This window comes from Mustelus asterias, chromosome 1 (assembly GCF_964213995.1).
Source record: "Mustelus asterias chromosome 1, sMusAst1.hap1.1, whole genome shotgun sequence".
Lineage (NCBI taxonomy): Eukaryota > Metazoa > Chordata > Chondrichthyes > Carcharhiniformes > Triakidae > Mustelus > Mustelus asterias.
In genome coordinates this window covers 71,486,872-71,506,661 of record NC_135801.1, presented here as the reverse complement: position 1 = coordinate 71,506,661, position 19,790 = coordinate 71,486,872, and the positions used below count along the sequence as shown (strand labels likewise).

At 43.4% G+C, this 19,790-nt stretch overlaps 1 protein-coding gene across 14 annotated transcripts in view; it reads left to right on the top strand.

Moving 5' to 3' along the window:
* The window catches only part of LOC144494088 (calcium/calmodulin-dependent protein kinase type II delta chain), a 344,749-nt gene that overhangs the window by 163,079 nt on the left and 161,880 nt on the right, over positions 1-19,790 (top strand). For all 14 annotated transcript variants that reach the window (XM_078213682.1, XM_078213767.1, XM_078213738.1 and 11 more), the window contains exon 4: positions 1,015-1,069. In XM_078213682.1, the coding sequence (XP_078069808.1) occupies positions 1,015-1,069 (55 nt within the window). The remainder of the gene's footprint in view (positions 1-1,014; positions 1,070-19,790) is intronic.

Here is a 19,790-nt window from a genome sequence, read left to right as displayed (position 1 = left end):
TCACCGTCCTTTGCCCGAAATTTAATTCAGCATCAATGTTTCTAAGCTAATCCTTGACACATACTCAATAAAGTAGATGTTTCAATGAATGATAGAAATAACAGCACTGTCAAAGCTGATCATGATTTTGGGCTTGTGAACTGTACTAATTCAAGGAGTTTAATAATAAATGTGCTCCACTATTTTTGCTCAGTTTTGATGAAAATTTGGGGAAGTTTTAACTCTGGAACTGGGTGGGCTTGGGTTGTACGGGTGTTAAAATGTTAAAAATTGGACAAAATCTGATTCCATTTGGAGTGGTGTTTGGTAACAAGCACCTCGGAGATCTGTCCCTTCTCCAAATATTTTAATATTCTTCAGAATTTACTTCCATTTTGCATTTAATCCAGTGTCTAAAATCAGGTGAGCACAGATCCAGCAAATAACTTCCTTTAGCACAGCTCCTCTTCTCCACCACACCTCTCCTACCCCCAGCCGCAGTGTTTCACCAACCCTGGCCTTTCTCTCCCACTGTGCTAACGGACTGTAGCCTGTCATGTTCTAAACCTGTTGGACTTTAACCTGGTGTTGTGAGACTTCTTACTATGTTCCCACCCGCCAGTATCATCCTCCAGGATCTCTTAGCCACCCCCTCCTCCCCCCAATATCAAGGCTATTAACTCAGTTTCTGTCTCCAGAAACACTGCCTACTGAGTATTTCCATCATTTTCTCTTTATTATTTGCTATTGTAAATAATAAACATGCATTTAATGGTCAAAGTGGAGATGTATTACCTGCTAAGTACAATGTCTACATAACACCTCAATGGACATGGGACTGCCGCTTTCGAATAAACTGGCAGTGAGTGAGGTGGCATATTTGAATATACAGTAACTCAGTTCAATCAGATGTTAATAGTAAAGACTTTTGGTAGTGTTACACTTGGAAGCTTTTGCATTTGTTTTATATATACAAATATCTAAATTTGTATTCAATATTTTTATATTCGTTCAAATATGTTCTTTCCCTTTCAGTTCGGCTCCATGACAGCATATCAGAGGAAGGGTTCCATTACCTAGTGTTTGATCTGTAAGTATTTTTTCACCTTTGATCAGTATTCCACTATTGTAGCAAAGTAAAATCATTTCTTTTGTGTTTAGGGCTTTTACTGGCACCACATTGCTCATGCTGTTAGATTCTGTTGAAGGATGGTTTCACAGGCAGTTTCAAGCATTGTAGTATTATTTGATGATAAAGATTGGTGTGGAAGAGGTCACCATTAAGGTTTTGATGCGGTGTTCTAAAACCTGTTTGTTTTCTTTTGCAACAGCCTACAAGGTTGTACGCAGATACCAAGCAAACAGATGCAAGTTTCCCTGTAAATGTACATTGTATGCAATTGATCCACAAGGCACACATTGTGACATTGAATTTTTTTAAATACCAGATAACTAATGCGAATTGATACATTCCCATTTCATCTGGCTATGCATTCTCAGCTTCAGAATGAGTAAAAGATAAAACAAACATATAGTAACTATAGTGTTGCATATGGGGAACTAAGGCCTGGGTTTTTTTTGCAGACTTCGGAGCCGTTTTAAAATGGAGCACAGACCTTATTCTGGAACTCCATTCCCCGTTCCGGTGCTGGCAGTTTCGCTGCTGGGAGTAGCAATCTTGCTTCCTGTACTCCCATCCTGACCAGCTCCATTGCGGGGCTAGGCATCTCATAGCCCCTGTAACAATTTCTGTGGAGTCAGTTTCTGGATGACTCATAGTTCACAACCCCTAAGAGGAGTTGTGAACCATAGTTTGGAATCAGGAACCTCTTGAAATGTAAATACACCTATGCTACTGCCCCCAAATGCCCCCTTATCATCTCCATGCTTATTCACCTAGTATGCACTATGTACTGAAACCATTAGCCACATAATAAGGATGGCAAGGTGTTGAAATGATGAGGGGGAAAAAAGCACCCATTCAAAAATCTGCTTTGAAAAAAAAGCTGCTGTCCCTACAGTCCTATAAAGTGTCAGTCAGTTAGGGCCATTGCATTATCAGTAGCATAATCTTTGCCCACTTCACATCTCTTAACCATGTCCAAATAAACATACATACATTGGCAAAATAGGTCACAGAAAGGATAGCTTATAAACTCAAAGGTGTCAATCAAGCAAAGTAAACACTCCATGTCAATGCGTCTAAACAGACCCCTGCTGACAGAGATGTATTTCTGATTCTTGGAACTCAGCCGAGCATTCATAATGAATCCAGCTGGCCATCCATTTTTGCTGATACAGCTCTTTATAAATGCTTGGCTAAGTTCCAAGTCTCTGAAATATATTTAGTCAGCAAGGCTCTATTTGGGCAAAGTGAATAGGCATGGAAGTGGCCGAGGGAAGCCGCGGAGGGAATATGGATGGTCATGGAGAGTAAGTCAAGTGGAGTGTGTGTGAAGGGTAAAGACTGAAGGGCCTAACCACTTTTTATACGGCTGGGACAAAGTCACACAAAACTGAGATGGACAAAACTGACCAGCGCACCTTGTCACTCCCCATTCCTGTGGCTGTCTTGGATCCGCTTTAGGGGTTGGGGAATTCGATTCTCTCCAGCCCCTGTCTCTCCAAAGTGAAGATTTAAAGTAATGGGACCCTTCAAACAGAGGGTTCTTGCCAAGTTAGAATCTTTTCTGACTTGAGCCACCCGTCTTGAAAATCCGGCCCCAAGTTGATTTTTCAGCTGCTGCGGTAGGGTGCTTGAACAAAGGCATGCAGACAGGATTCAGCTGCAGTTTCGAAGTCCCACATTTTCTCCTTATTACATATCTAAATTATCTATTCCTACATTTGCATTGAATTTGCTTTTAAACATTTCATATTGCAACTACATCTTCCTGCCAGGCTCACAAATCAGAAATGTGCAAATGTGGTAGCTTTGCCCCTGGAACCTATCGGAAAGAAGTGCGTGAACCTCAGCTTTTTGGGTGTCAGTGCATGGTTAGTAGGTGGAAACCTGCAATGTGAATCTGGAAGTTGGTGAGACTGGACATGCATCTGTACTGAGCTTGTCTGCATATAGTTTTAATTATTGTTCAATAAATCATTGTTGTGATTTAAGGCTTTCTGGTCATGTTACCTCGTGCTACCATAGCAGATATGTCACAAGTTTACATAGGTAGGTTTTATCATCAGCATGGATCATAGAGTCCGACAGTGCAGAAGGAGGGCATTTGGCCCATCGGGACTGCACCGACCACAATCCCACCCAGGCCCTCCTCTTATAGCCCGATGCATTTACCCTAGCTAGTCCTCCTGACACTGATGGGCAAGTTAGCATGGCCAATCCACCTAACCCACACACCTTTGGACTGTGGGAGGAAACCAGAGCACCCAGAGGAAACCCACGCTGACACGGGGAGGCCATGCAAACTCCACACAGGCCCAAGCCAAGAATTGAACCCGGGTCCCTGCGCTGTGAGGCAGCAGTGCTAACCACTGTGCCACCTGTGGAAGTGAATTCATCGAGCCAAAATTGACAGTACATGCAGACACAGTGATTGCTGTGGTATGAAGACATTAAAATACACTAAAGAAACTTTAACCTGTAAATGTAATTAAAATATGTAAATTTTGAATTATTATTTTGTTGGCACCTTTATTTAGGGTGTTAGAAATTTTTAATATTTTGGATAAAGTGGCACGTGAAAAAGGTGTCCAGTCAAAGTATTTTGATCAAACTGCAGGAAGCCGGTTGCCAGATTGCACAGTAAAAGCAAGGCAAACAAAACGCCAAATTAAAGCAAACCTGGGAATTTGTAATAAAGACCTGCATTTACTTAGCACCTTGTATGACTTCAGGGCATCACAAAGTGCTTTACAACCAGAGAACGACTTGAATGTGAAGTGTAATCACTGTTGTGATGTGGAAAAGGCAGCTGTCAATTTGTGCGCAACGAGGTCCCACAAATAACAATGAGGTAATGATCAAACAATCTGTTGTGGTGATGTTGGCTGAAGGAGAAATATTGGCCAGGACGGCAGAAAAAGCTTCCCTGGGAGAAACTGATATAAATTCAGCACACTAAAATGTGACATCGGGAAGTCAAATGGTGCAGACAGGAAATGTGTAAGATCCTCTCGGAGACGAGTCAGGCCTCAGGACAGATTTCCACTACATGGGTTTAGCATTGTTGTAAAATTAGAACCACTTCACAGTTGAGCTGAACTTGTGGTGTAATTTCACCGGTAGTGCCCTGACCTAATTACAAATTCCTTCACTGTGACCAAGCTGGCACAGCATTTCAATTCTATCAATATTCTTACTCAAAACATATTGCATCTGCCCAGGTATTTGCTTTTATTATCAGAATACATCCCATACCACCAGGTTGATTCCCAGCAAGTAGTGGACATTGCATGGCAACCCAGGCACATGCTAACGTATTGGAATCATACCAGTAAAGTACAACCCTTCATGACACCATGCTCTGAATGTTTTGTCTTTTTATGGTAAATTGGCTTTATTTTTCTTTGGCGATGCTCTTCAGGGAGAGTCCAAACCCCCTCAGAACACTGAATGATTTACCATCTGATATCTTGCTATCTGCCACTATTGTATGGAACTATATATAACAATATCTAGAAATGCTCTTAAATTGAAGTCCAGCTGGAGTTCCGCTTTCAACAGCTGGAAAACTTTAAAAATAAAGCAGGTAGGATCCAACAGGCAGAACTTTCTCTTAGATCAAATTTCAGTGCACATTTAGTTTTTGATATAATACCCTCAGAAAACAGTGCCCTCAGATCAACCGGCACCATGAGCCGGTAAGATTGCCCCCAGAGTGTCCAAAGCCATGTAGGTTAGGTGGATTAGCCATCATAAATGCACTGGGTTACAGTGATAGCAGTAAGAAGTCGCACAACACCAGGTTAAAGTCCAACAGGTTTATTTGGTAGCAAATACCATAAGCTTTCGGAGCGCTGCTCCTTCGTCAGATGGAGTGGAAATGTGCTCTCAAACAGTGCACAGAGGCACAGAAATCAAGTTACAGAATACTAATTAGAATGCGAATCCCTACAGCCAGCCAGGTCTTAAAGGTACAGACAATGTGGGTGGAGGGAGCATTAAACACAGGTTAAAGAGATGTGTATTGTCTCCAGACAGAACAGCTAGTGAGATTCTGCAAGTCCAGGGGGCAAGCTGTGGGGGTTACTGATAATGTGACATAAATCCAACATCCCGGTTTAGGCCGTCCTCATGTGTGCGGAACTTGGCTATCAGTTTCTGCTCAGCGACTCTGCGCTGTCGTGAAGGCTGCCTTGGAGAACGCTTGCCTGAAGATCCAAGGCTGAATGCCCGTGACTGCTGAAGTGCTCCCCCACAGGAAGAGAACAGTCTTGCCTGGTGATTGTCAAGCGGTGTTCATTCATCCGTTGTCGTAGCGTCTGCATGGTTTCCCCAATGTACCATGCCTCGGGACATCCTTTCCTGCAGCGTATCAGGTAGATACGAGTAGGTACCGTGCAACTCGGCCAACATTGTCTACCTGATACGCTGCAGGAAAGGATGTTCCGAGGCATGGTACATTGGGGAAACCATGCAGACGCTACGACAACGGATGAATGAACACCGCTCGACAATCACCAGGCAAGACTGTTCTCTTCCTGTGGGGGAGCACTTCAGCAGTCACGGGCATTCAGCCTTGGATCTTCAGGTAAGCGTTCTGCAAGGCGGCCTTCATGACACACAACAGTGCAGAGTCGCTGAGCAGAAACTGATAGCCAAGTTCCGCACACATGAGGACGGCCTAAACCGGGATGTTGGATTTATGTCACATTATCAGTAACCCCCACAGCTTGCCCCCTGGACTTGCAGAATCTCACTAGCTGTTCTGTCTGGAGACAATACACATCTCTTTAACCTGTGTTTAATGCTCCCTCCACCCACATTGTCTGTACCTTTAAGACCTGGCTGGCTGTAGGGATTCGCATTCTAATCAGTATTCTGTAACTTGATTTTTGTGTCTCTGTGCACTGTTTGAGAGCACATTTCCACTCCATCTGACGAAGGAGCAGCACTCCGAAAGCTAATGGTATTTGCTACCAAATAAACCTGTTGGACTTTAACCTGGTGTTGTGAGACTTCTTACTGTGTTCACCCCAGTCCAACGCCGGCATCTCCACATCATTACAGTGATAGGGCAGAGGGGTGGGTCCAGTGGGATGCTCTTTCGGACAGTTAGTGCAGAGTCGATGGGCCAAATTGCCGCCTTCTGCACTGTAGAGATTCTATGGTTCTATGGACCTCTGAACATAAGAACTAAGAGCAGGAATGGGCAATTCAGCCCCTTGATTAGCCTGCTCCACCATTCACTACGATCATAGTTGATCTTGTCTTGGCCTCGACTCCACACTCCTGCCTGTTCTCCATAACCTTTCAACCCATTACTAATTAAAAATCTGTCCGTCTCCTCAAATTTACTCAATGTCCTGGCATCCACTCTGAGGTCGTGAATTCCACAGATTAATGACTCTTTCAGAGAAGTAATTTCTCCTCACCTCTGATTTAAATCTTGTTACCCCTTATTGTGAAGAAAAGGCCCTCTGAACAAAAGGCCCTCAGAACAAAAGGCTCTCTTGAACAAAAGGCCCTCAAGAAAATATGCATGAACTAGCTGCAATTGAAAGTGGATAATGAATTATCAGGATGACATTTTTGGGAATATTCCATGTGGATTAGTGCCAGTTTAAAAAATATATTTTGGTTCCTTTTGTAAAAGATTGTGTCATTTTGTCCCATAGTCATGATAAGAGCAACTTTTAATTTTTTTTTAATGTGATGGTTTTATTTTTTGAATTTGGGGTTAGTTTAATGAAACGAATTCTAGATATTCCCATTTGGTACTGAGTACTGTAAATGTGCATAAGATCCAATGTTTGGTGGGCATTGCACTCAATGGAGAAAACTAAGATCCCCACAAATGGACAGCCTTTGCTGAAAATTAGAAATGTGAATGTAAACCGTTGTCACCAAGAATATGTATAGTGTTAGGTTGATCGAATATTGCACCAGATACTGCAGTTTAAGTGCCACTTGAGCAGTTGTCTACTTTTTACAGTTAGAACTAAATGGTTAGAGATGTTAAATACAATTAAATAGTTTATGGTTCAGAGAGAATTTATGCAGAAACCTGCCCTAGGAGATGAATTTGATTTAGTCGAGTCTGTGACCAGATTGATAATACATGGCTTGATAGCAGTTGCGGTCAGATAAGTGTCCCTCCATATTTACATTGGGTTCTTGATTAGTTTCAGGATTGGTACCTTTTTGGGTGTTCTTGATTCTATTTGTTCCCTATTTGGATCTGGTTCATACTTTCCATGTAACTCATCCAGTTCTGCTGATTCCACCTGCTGAATTGTATCTTCCAGCTATACGAGACTCAAGTCTGGGACCTTGCCAGATCTGAACATCTGAACTTGCTCCAACACTGGTTGCTGTCCACTCACAGCTCACTTTGAAACGTGCCTATAATTTGCCTCTTTTCTATTCCTGATCCATCATTGCCCTTAGGAAAAGGTGGATTTTGGGTCCTTGGTCATGGCATGGAAAATATTTTTCATATATTTGATGTATTTGCTTCACTTTAATTAATGCCACTACTTCAAGAACCTAAAGGTAGACCTGGCCTATGACTAGGAACTCGGCAATGAGTCCTTACTAATGCTGCCCTAAAACCTAACACCTTGATCCTCCCTTTCAATGCCTCCAGATCCCTCTACCTCCTTCCTTTTAACTCCAAGAACTTGTAATCTACTTTCTAGCTTCTGATTAGTCAACACTACTTTCCTAACGATGTGGCGCCCTTAACACTGCAGTGAGATTTTGGATCACATTCCAGGTGGGCCCAGCTTCCAATTCTACAATTATATATAATGCTTGTCGCTGAGAGCATTTGGAAAGGCAAGTAGATAGTTCGAAAAGTGAGTTGGTGGAAATATCCACCACCTTCTCCCCATCAGAAACGCCAAGCAGTTTCTCCCATCATGGGGCCTTGTCCAAGTACTCCAACATACCAACTAGCCCCTTCAGTAGACCGTTCCCAATACTACCTGATTGAAAGACTTCCATCCCTGAACTTTTAGACCCCATCAATTTTTCAGAGACCCGGTTCCCCTGCCAATGTTAGCAGACCCCAGAATAATCCTCTGGTCCAAATTGCAGTACCACTTCATTCCTTAAATATAATTAGAACCATAACATTGTAATTCCTATTTTTTTTAAATGCAACTAAGACATACAATTGAAAAACAATAGTAGTGAATGCAATGGATTTACAATTGTTCCAAAAATAAGGGTGAAAATTGTCCCGGTATGTGTGTTGTACATTATTTTATTTTATTTTGGAACTTCCAAATCAGCCCGTGTTCCTTTTCTGTCATTTCTAACATAATTTTGCTTTGAATGGACAAAAATGATTTTGAAAATTTGATGAAAACGCTTTTGATTCTCCCCAACTTAAGATATTTATATATTTTGCAAATATTTTCAGGTATTTTAATTCACAAAGCGGGGACACAAAAAGATGGAGAAGGAAAACAGGAAAATATAGACCAGTTTACCGAGTATCCATCACTGGAAAAACACTAGAATGCTTTGGGTGGTATTATTTGACCCAAATGCAGATTGCGCTGGGGCTATGTGGGACTGGAGAGTCACGAAGGAGGGGCTTAGCATGTTCAGCGCTGGCGAGAACCTGCTTTGGGATTCTCTCCCCTTCCCCCCACCCAGAAGTAATTTGGTTTCCAACCAGCGAGAGTGGGAACCAGATTGGCGTATTTAAATCTCCTTTTTAAATATGCTTAGTCAATTTCAAGCCGGAGTTTCCTGCTCCCGGGGGCCTCTGAGCAGCAGGAGAAGCAGCAAACTGGTGTGAATCACTACTGGTCTCCACAAACGGAGTCCAGGTGTGATGGCAATGCCTAGAGGGCTCGGAGGTAATTGAAGCCCCCCGGGTGGTTGAGGCAATGACTGGACAGTGGCCTGGCACTGTCCCTGGAAATGCCAACCAGGTTGTCAGTGCCTGGGTGCCATTTGCCAACATTTTGCCTACTTGCTGAACCTATCAATATCTCTTTGTAAACTGTTTGTATCTCTCTCGCAACTTGCCTTTCCACCTATTTTTGTGTCATCTGCAAATTTGGCTACAGTACATTTGCTTCCTTCCTCCAAGTCATTAATATACATTGTAAACAGTTGTGGTCTCAGCACTGATTCCTGTAGAACCCCACTGGTTACAAGAGTCCCTTATTCCCACTCGTTGTTTCCTGCCCATTAGCCAATTCTCTATCCATGTCAATATACTACCTCCAACACCATGAATTTAACTTTTTGTGAGGTATCTTGCCGAATGTCTTCTGGAAGTCCAAATGCAACACACTGGTTCCCCTCTATTCACTCTGGTTGAAACTTGCTCGAAAAACTTCAGTAAATTAGTCAGACATGATTTCCATTTCATGAAGCCATGCTGGCTTTGCTTGATTCGATTATGATTTTCCAAATGTGTTGTTATTACTTCCTTAATAATTGATTCCAATATTTTTCCAACAATAGATGTTAGGCTAATCGGCCTGTAGTTGCCTGCTTTTTGCCTCCTTCCTTTTTGAATAGGGGTGTCACATTGGCAGTTTTCCAATCCTCCCGTACTTCTCCAGAGTCCAAAGACTTTTGGAAAATTACAACCATTGCATGCGCTATCTCTGATGCTGCTACTTTTAGAATCCTAGGATGCAAGCTATCAGGGCCAGGGGACTTATCTGTCTTTAGCTCCATTGGTTTGTCTATTACTGCTTCTTTAGTGATGATGTTATTTAATACCTCCCCCTTATTCTTTAGTATTAATGAGATGTTCAAAGTATCTTCCACTGTAAAGACTGATGCAAAATATCCTCTACCATTTTCTTGTTCATGATGTGGAGATGCTGGCGTTGGACTGGGAAAAGCACAGTAAGAAGTCTCACAGCACCAGGTTAAAGTCCAACAGATTTATTTGGCAGCACAAGCTTTCGGAGCACTGCCCCTTCATCAGGTGAGTCACCTGATGAAGCAGCAGTGCTCCGAAAGCTTGTGCTGCCAAATAAACTTGTTGGACTTTACCCTGGTGCTGTGAGACTTCTTACTGAATTTTCTTATTCCCCATAACTATCTCCCCAGATTCATTTTCTAAAGGGTCTATGTTCGCTTTGATTTCTCTCTTCCCTTTTATATCTGCAAAGAAGCTCTTATTGTCAGTTTTTATATTCCTCGCTAGTTTGCCCTCTCTCTCATGATCTTTTCAGCCCTCTTTTTCTGGATTCTGAATTCATCCCAGTCTTTGAGGCTATCATTGACCTCCTAATTTCTTTTTGCTTTCAACTTAATACTCCCGTTAACTTCCTCAGTTAGCCATATGGTTGGTTTATCCCTCACAGAATCTTTCCTCCTTACTTGGGATATATATTCCTGAGAGTCATGAATTGCCTCCTTAAATGCCTGCCACTGCTTGTCTTTCCTGCTAATCTATCCGTCCAGTCCACTTCAGTTAACTCTATTCTCATTTCATTGTAATTCTCTTTAGTAAAGTTAAACACAGTTTTTTTGATTCATTTGTGGGACATGAGCGTCGCTGGCTGGCCGGCAATTATTGTCTATCCTAGTTGCCATGGGAGGGCAGTTCAGAGTCAACTACATTGCAAAGACTCTGGAATCACATGTAGGCCAGACCAGGTAAGGACGGCAGCTTTCCTTCCTTAAAGTAAACCAGATGGGTTTTTTGCGACAATGGTTTCATGATCATCATTAGATTCTTAATTTCAGATTTTTTTTTTATTGAATTCAAATTCCACTATCTGACGTGGCGGGATTCGAACCCAGGTCCCCAGAACATTAGCTGAGTTTCTAGATTAAGTCTAGTGATAATACCACTTGGCCACCTCCTCCCCAATGTTGTTTCCGATCCAAATTACATGCTCTCAAACTGAATATTAAATTTTATCATGTTATCACTTTTTTGGGAGAATTCCACTCATTATTAGGGAAGTAGTAGCAGGACATTTAGAAAGTCAAAATACAATCAGGCAGAGTCAATATGGCTTTGTGAAAGGAAAATGGTGTTTGTCAAATTATAAATCTTCTGAAAATGTAACAAGCAGGATGGATAAAGGGGGGTACCTGTAGATGGTGTATTTTGATTTCCAAAAGACATTTGACAAGATGGCACATAAGAGGTTACTGCACAAGCGCTTGTGGTATTGGGGTGATATGTTAGTATTGATAGAGGATCAGCTAATTAACAGGAAACAGCAAATGAGGGTAAATGGATAATTTTAAGGTTGGCAAACTGTAACTAACATCTTGTTGCGGTTAGTCGAGAGATAGAAAAAGGAGGAACCACCCACTATCACTTCCCTGTCCATAACAGCTGAGTGACGTGACTATTTCACCAGAGAAAGCCCATTCATTGATACAGTGTCCAGGAAAAAGTGACGCTTTTACCACTAAGTTACCTGTGAATTTCCGAGCCAGTTGGTACAGGCTCAATGCAGCAGCATGGAGTTCCTTGCCTCCCGCCTCATTTTGTGCATTTCAAAAAAATTGGCATACAATTGGAAGGTGTTTCAAGAAACTAGACAATTTATGCTAACACTGGGATCCTTGCGCATCTAAAGGTCCGTGGGCATCTTAGAAGTACCACAAAGATACTTTGTGAGGACGCTGAGATTCCTTTGATGGAGCACGATCCAAAAGACCTTGAGCTCCATGGACAGGTGAAATTTCTCCTCTTCTTTTCCAAGCAGTTAACCTTTCCTGGTGGTCAAAGTAGTATCAGGGTTTCCTTCAAGACATGTTAATAGCCCAAGACTGGAAATGCCAGAGCCCCTAGACCTAAACAGGCACAATCCTTGCATCTGTTGACCAAATATGCTGCCCTATGTGTGCTTAAACCTCTTGTTGGCTCTATAGGAAAATATAGGCTGCGCGACCAGATCTGAATAATTACAAATATAAACAGAGATTTGTACAATTATTTCTTAGTACTATCTGCTTTTGTGTTATAATCAGATGCACAATAGTTTTGTATAAGGTCACAGCAAGGTTTCTCATTTAAAGTTTGTGTTGGAAGTTATTGCTGGTGAATATCAAATCCTGATGTTCAGATATTCCTGTATTCAATTAGCACATCTGTCTGGCATATTAGCTGTTTTGCCTCTATTGAATGCTCAAATTTACCTCGAGGGATGTTGCAGCCAGTTGCCATCAGATGCCATTGTCAGTTTTGTTCCCATAAATATATTTGCAGCCAAAAAGATGGCTTTTACCAGGCAAGAAGCTTCAAACAATGAATGGTTTCTGTGAGTTAAAATTCAGAATTTTTTAAAAATCGGTCTTATTCACAGATTTTTCTTGCAAGTGGTTATAGAATTTTAAATGGATTATTAGTCTTCATGTGAAGGAGCTGAAGCAAAAGGGCATCAGCTGTGTAGAACAAAAGAACCATCTGTTTATGCTTGGCAGATGCAGCTGAAATGTATGCGTGGGCTCATTTCTTAAAATACATTGCTTGACGTACGAAACACTTAGTAACTTAATCATTCTTATTTTACACCACTGTCACTGAGGAATGAAGTATATATTTGTGATGAATGCACAACTCTAGTTTTGAGGAAGAGACTATCTCGTGAAAAAAATTGCAGTATGTTTTGCTTTCTTGAGAATTGAGTGCATCAAGCTTAGATACAAAGCTTCCACATTCCAATACGAATCACTAACACCTTTTGGAAATCAAATGTACATCTGCTACATAAGTGTGGAGAAATAATTTTGAATAAGGTTGATTATTTTTTCCAGGGCTATGGCCCAACTATTCTCAGAATGTTATGTACAAATTTAGCCGATATGGAAGGATAATAAACAAAGATATAGGAGAGGTGGTAGTGAAGGACATCTAAATAGGTAATTGAGATTAAACGCCTCTGTTACCAGGAGAGACTGCTAAAGCTGAGGATGTTTACACTGAAGAGGTCTGATATACCAAATGCTGAAAGACTTAAACAAGGTAAACGTCAGTCTTGAGAGATAATACATGGTGGAGACACATGAGTGGTAGTGGTAAATGCATGAAATGGATTTTTAAAAATTCTTTCGTGGGATATGGGTGTTGCTGGCTGGCCAGCATTTAATGCCCATCCCCAGTTGCCCAAGGGCAGTTGAAGTCAACCACATTTCTATGGCTTTGGAGTCACATGTAGGCCAAACCAGGTAAGGGTGGCTGATTTCCTTCCCTAAAAATTATTAGTGAAACAGATGGGGTTTTCCCAACAATCGACAATGGTTTTATGGTCATCAGTAGATTCTTAATTCCAGATATTTTTTATTGAATTCACACATTCCACCATCTGCTGTGGTGGGATTCAAACCTGGGTTCCCGGAACATTAGCTGAGTTTCTGGATTAATTGTCCAGCGAAAATACCACTAGACCCATCACCTGCCCTAAATACTTCCTCCCATATTGTTCAACACGTTTGCAAAAATTAACGAAATTTGAACAAAAATCGGTCAATCTCAGTTTTGAAATTTTCAGTGGCAGAGGGCATGGCCTTGGTGATTCTTACACTGGGGATTATTTGGAAGCAGATGTTGAAGAGTGGACGTTGTGGTGTCGTGGTATTGTCACTGGACTAGTGACTATTGCTCTGGGGATCTGGGTTCAAATCCCACCATGGCAGATGGTTGAATTCACTAAACAAAAAACCTGTAACTAAAATTCTAGTCATGATGTGGAGATGCCGGCGTTGGACTGGGGTAAACACAGTAAGAAGTTTAACAACACCAGGTTAAAGTCCAACAGGTTTATTTGGTAGCAAAAGCCACACAAGCTTTCGAGGCTCTGAGCCCCTTCTTCAGGTGAGTGGGAATTCTGTTTCTTAAAGACTGGATTAGTTGTAAGTATTCGCATTCCAACCATTATTCATGTAAATTGAGTCTGTGTCTTATAAGTTCTGTTTGTGAACAGAATTCCCACTCACCTGAAGAAGGGGCTCAGAGCCTCGAAAGCTTGTGTGGCTTTTGCTACCAAATAAACCTGTTGGACTTTAACCTGGTGTTGTTAAACCTCTTACTAAAATTCTACCCATGACCATGAAACCATTGTCAATCTATCCTAAAAACCCACCTGGTTCACTAATGCTTTTTAGGCTCACGTGACTCTAGACGCACAACAATGTTGTTGACTCTTAAAGGGCACTCGGTTGAAGGGCAATTAGGAACAGGCAATAAATGCTGACCCAACCAGCGACATCCACATCTCATGCATGTTCTCAGGCCTCATTCAAATGTTGCATTCATGTCTGGGGGCAGAGACCACTTTTGACTGTGAACATGCAAAAAAAAAAGAGGAAATCAGGATGCATCCCCCACATCAAAAAGATCAGTACTGTTAATGGGGCAGGCCCAGTTACAGCTCAGTCACAGCCAGAAGAATTGGCTGTCGCAGAATCCAGTATTAACCTTGTGAATGAGTATGTGTGTGTGTCATGACTGGAAGACAGCAACACCCCAATCTGCAGTCCAAATGCTTTACAGTTTTTATTGGCAGAACTGGTACTTGGACGCTGTCATTGCATCAAAGAAAAGCTAGGATATTAAGTACCGATTTGAAGAATGCTGTTACACAACAGTGATGCTTCTCCCATTATTCTAGGTGGGAATATATGGTTGTACAGTTCTGGAGAGGGGGAGTGGTAGGGAGGACTGGTTTTTCTAGCATAGGAAATGTCCAAACTAATAACTTCAGTAACTGTTAATGTGCTTTATGGTTATTTCTATTCAAATAAATAAATACCAAATAAACTGTATTGCAAAAATGAGGTAGTGGCGCATGGGGAGGGTGTGGTGGAGGGTTTAGCAGGACACACTATTTAGCATTGCTTTCATCACTAAACGGAGAGAATTAGCAATGACATTGTGCAACAAACATTGAAGCAGCAAAGTCATTTCTCTGTACCAAAAGACAAAGTTAAGGGACACAATTTGCTCAAAAAATTTCCAAGTGTGGTCTCCGGTGGCAAAAGCGAAGCATTTCACGCCAGGTGGGTCAGTGCGATTCCGATCGCAATCCACCCACACTTAGACAATTCTTTGGAGATTGGGGTGATTTGCGCCGTGAAAGAAATGTGTGGGAGCTAAAGACACTGGCCAGGCTGATTCCTTCGCGATCTGGGCACTGTTTCTGAAGGGTGCTCTGGTCGCAAAATAATGCCACAGGACGCCCCCCCCCCCTCACCCCTACCCAATTGCTGGTTTGAGCCCCCTCTTCCACCCCAGAGCCTTATACATCACTGGCACTAACCATCACCCACTGTTCTCAAATGAGCAACACCCTGCTATGGGGTTGCCAATGACCCCCACCCCAAGGCCATGCCCCTTGGCAGTGTCCAGGTTCCAGGGGACACAGCTATGTCCCTGACCACCCAAAGGTTCCGATGACCCCCAAGGGCACAATTTGCCCAAAAAAATTTCCAAGTGTGGTCTCCAGTGGCAACAGCGGAGCATTTCACGCCAGGTGGGTCAGCGCGATTCCGATCGCAATCCACCTACACTTAGACAATTCTTTGGAGATTGGGGTGATTTGCGCCATGAACGAAATGTGTGGGAGCTAAAGATGTTCTCAGCATGGTCACCTTGTCCGGTCTCCATTTGTGGAGATCAGTAGCGATGCCCGCTGGAACAATATGAAGCCCAGGGGTCAGTGAAGCCGGCTTAGAACAGATCCTGCATATTTAAATGAAGATTTAATTTGCTAATCTAGATGTGAACCAGATTACGCCGCTAGCTGGAGGTGGGGAGAATCTCCCCAGCACAAATCACATTATGGCCCCCCTCGCAAGAGTCTTGGGCCATAACGGGATTTGTCTGTGCAAGCGGGGCCGGAGAGCCGCCCCAGAGGCTCAGAAGTTGCAGGAGTGGTGCAGTTCACGGCGAGAGTCGTGAATTAGATTTTGTGCCTCACCTTTTTGTGCTGCAAATGGAATTGCTACTTTGGAATGGCAGAGTGAGGTTAACAGGGCAGCTGCGGCCACCTGAGTGTCAAATCCACTGGTCTACCCGTTTAACCGTTTAAATTCAAGAATAAAGAAACAGGGAGTGAAGGAAAAGAAAATGAGGCACGTTAGAGTCAAATCAGATACAGAAATGGAAATAAAAGAAGGAAAGAAATAATGGGTTCAGAGAGAAAAAGAAAAAGTAAGAAAAAACTCCAGAAGCAGTTTATAACCTACAGTAATACGATTGCAGAGTTTCCTTATTCTCCCTTTGAGCCTCCCAAGATTGAATGACTTTGTCAGGACCACAAGTTATATCATTAGCACGCACCATAGAACTTGTGTTATCTGCCCTAAATGGCTGCTGGGAGATTTATTTTCATTAACTGATCAAATCCAGCAATTTTATGGAACACAATGTGGAGTCTTTCTAGTGGGACTATCAGCAGAGTAATGCAAATTATTCAGCAATTCGTGGCAAATCAGAACTCATGGTGTGACTCTTTTGATACAACATACTTGGTAGCTCGTTATTATTGGTGGTAGCTGTGAACTGCCCCACATTTTCTCATAATTTCTGTTGGAAAGATCAATCTTGACAATTACCAGACTTTCCCTTTAAGACAGCTTGTGCTTAAAGTGACTGCTTTGGAATTTGTAGCACCAGGTTTTTCTGAGACAGCATTAATCCTGAGCTACACTTGGTGTTGTCGGGAGAGGTTGAGTACAGGGCAGCAATAGCATTTATTTCACCACTTCTCATCCTTTTGGCTAAGATCAAGCATCATCGGATCAAGACAAGAGATCAGTTTTTGCAAAGAGCTACTGGATTTCGATGTGTGTCATAGCTTGAAGAAGACAATGCGTGAGTTCTGCTGCTATTGGTGGATTTTCATGCTGGCTTAAGCCTCCAGCTTAGACCTAATGCCTCTACAGCATGACTCAGCATTTGAGCTATGGCTGCAGCTGCTTCTTGAGCACCAGGCCAAGGGATGCGGAACACTGTCCAAGTAACAGTGAAGACATCAGACAAGATTTGCCTGCGAATCAAACCTACTTCGTGAAGGGGGTACTGTTCGAGTGCTGTGAGTTTGAAGCAGCAGACATCGTTTGCCTGCAAGACTTCCCCAGTGGTGGATATTTCTACTTTCAAAAGCATTGTGGGATGCATCAAGCTTCTGAAGGCCTTGAAGGAAGAAGATGATGTGGGGCCTCTCTATCCTGACAGCTGAGTCATTGTTCACTCTACCATGCCAGCAGAACTGAGTTGTTATGTTCCTCATGCACGACTCCCTCATTTCCGTGGTGGACGTGCTCACATTCCCCGCCAGATATGTTGATTTGAACAAAAACAGCATTGTGCAGAAGGACAAATTTAGGCATCTGGAACAGCAAATGCCAGGTCAAAGTAACCTTAAGAGCCCCCCAGCACCCCCCAGCCCCCCTTCAGTATCGCCATTGGAGAAAGTCAAGGCTACCTTTTCTATGGGGGGAAATCATGAGTGTGTCGTACCTGAGGCAAAACTGAAGATTCTGACCTAAAAGTGGAGGCCCCACCACACCCTGATGACACATCCCCATCAGAAGGGGAAGATTCCTTGTAACAGGAGCGAGCAGATCACAAAGTGCATTGGATAAGGGTGATCTACAAAAATCGCTTGCAGCTAGCGCCTCCAATGGCGTCTCCTCTTTGGACAAGGAAGGACAAGATGGCCACCGCCGATGAAATAAACAGGTAAGCACCAAGGTGCACAGGAGACACAAAACCCAGGCCACCAAAGACAACAAAACATCTGGGTAATATCAACCTTCAGTAGTTGGGAGCAGCAATGCGACCAATACACCCCAGATCCCAGAAAGATACACAAGAACATACAACAGCTCCAGATATCCTGGAGCAGTAACTTCCTCACCACCCCCCTCGCCACAATGTCACCCAGTTGATGTTACGGGCCCAATGCAAACCAGAACTGCTTTCTTAGCCTTGCAACCCTGAAACAGCTCAGCAACACAACAGATCTGAAGGGACACATCAAACAACTTGAACCTGCTATGGCAAAAAATTCTGGACTTTGACATTAGTAAATCTACTTTTTAAAATGGGTTTGAAAGTTGCATTCATCAACATGCAAAGTATTAACGACATTTTGCATTGTGTGGCCAGCCTAACTTAACGGTCAATGTCAAAGCTAAACATCTGTTCCTGCAGGAGGGTGGGATACTGCACCTCAGCAGCTATAGACGCTGGTCAAGCTGGCGGTTCCACGGGCTGTCCATCTGGTCAGGAGGAAACAATTGTTGTTCCTCCGGCCTGGGTATTCTGCTGTGGAGGGGGTGGGGCAACTTCACCATCTCCTAAGTTAAGGAGGTGGTGGGAGGCCACCTCCTCATAGCAGACGTCACATACGCAAACGCTCCCCTCAGACTGATTAATACGTACTCCCCGGACGTAAAGAGTGAGCGGCTGGCAGTCTTTCAGCAACTTGCACTGCTGCTGACCACTTCCAGGCCGGTCATTCTGGGCGGTGACTTCAACTGCATCATCGATGCATCATGGCCAATAACAAACTGGATGGCACGTCCAAACTCCTGATGGAAATGGTAAAAGATGCCAAGCTGCACAACCTCTTCAGCAATCCTGCAAATGGAGCGCAGCATCGATACACATGGTTGCAACCAGATGGGTCTCACAGCTCCAGGATAGACTTCCTGTTTCTGTCCAGTGCATTTGCGGTCAGGTACACCGACGTCAAGCTGGTGTTCTCTGAGCACTGCCTCCTGCTGGCCGACTGTCGCCTACAGAGGGTGGGCAGGGGGACATGGAAGCTGAATGTAAAACTGACCCAGAGAACCTCAAGGAAGTAAAAAGGATCACAATGGTTGGAGAAGCCTGAAACTGCGTGTGGGTGAGATGGATTATCCATGGGAAACACGTGGGGTTAGGGGGATAGGATGGGGGACAGAGCCTGGGTAAGATATCCTGTCAGAGAGTCAGTGCGGACTCGAGGGACTGAATGGCCTCTTCTGCACTGTAGGGATTCTATGATTGTAAAATCCCTCTTTGGTTCTCAATCAAGGGAATACCTTAAAGGTGTTCAGAAGGCGAGTGAAAGACAAGGGGAAATGCCCCGACTCCAGAAAAGCGTGCAGAATCTGCTCCAGCTGCAGTTGATGGGGGTCGATGTCAAGGAGGATCTCCAGGAGGTGAAGGGCCAGCAAGCCTCGCTCTTTGCCGTGGAGACTTGCAAGGTCATCGTCCGGTCCAGAGTCTGCTGCGTAGAGCAGGATGAAATGTGCTTGTGTTTCTTCCAGAAAGTGCACAGAGAGATCTCGGTGATCAGTGGCCTGAAAGGAGATTGCTCAGAAAAGTCATTGCGGTCTGACATTTTGAGGATCAGCAAATCCTTCTATGCTGGGCTGTATGACCTGAAGCCCACAGACAACACAGTCTCTCAGTCCTTCCTGTACTCTATCATGGAGGTCTAAGACGATAGCGAGCGGAAGAGCCTGGACAAACCACTAACTCTGGATCAGCTGCCATAAGCCATTAAACCCGCTGAGATGAGTAAAACTCCCAGAAGCGAAGGTTTACTGGCTGAGTTGTATTTGGCTCTGTGGGACTGGGTCAGCCCGGACCTGCTGGATGTATACGAGAGTATGCTTCTGGACGGCAGCAAGTCCGGATTCATGAGGGAAGGCATCATTATCCTCGTCTACAAGCAGAAGGGGCAAA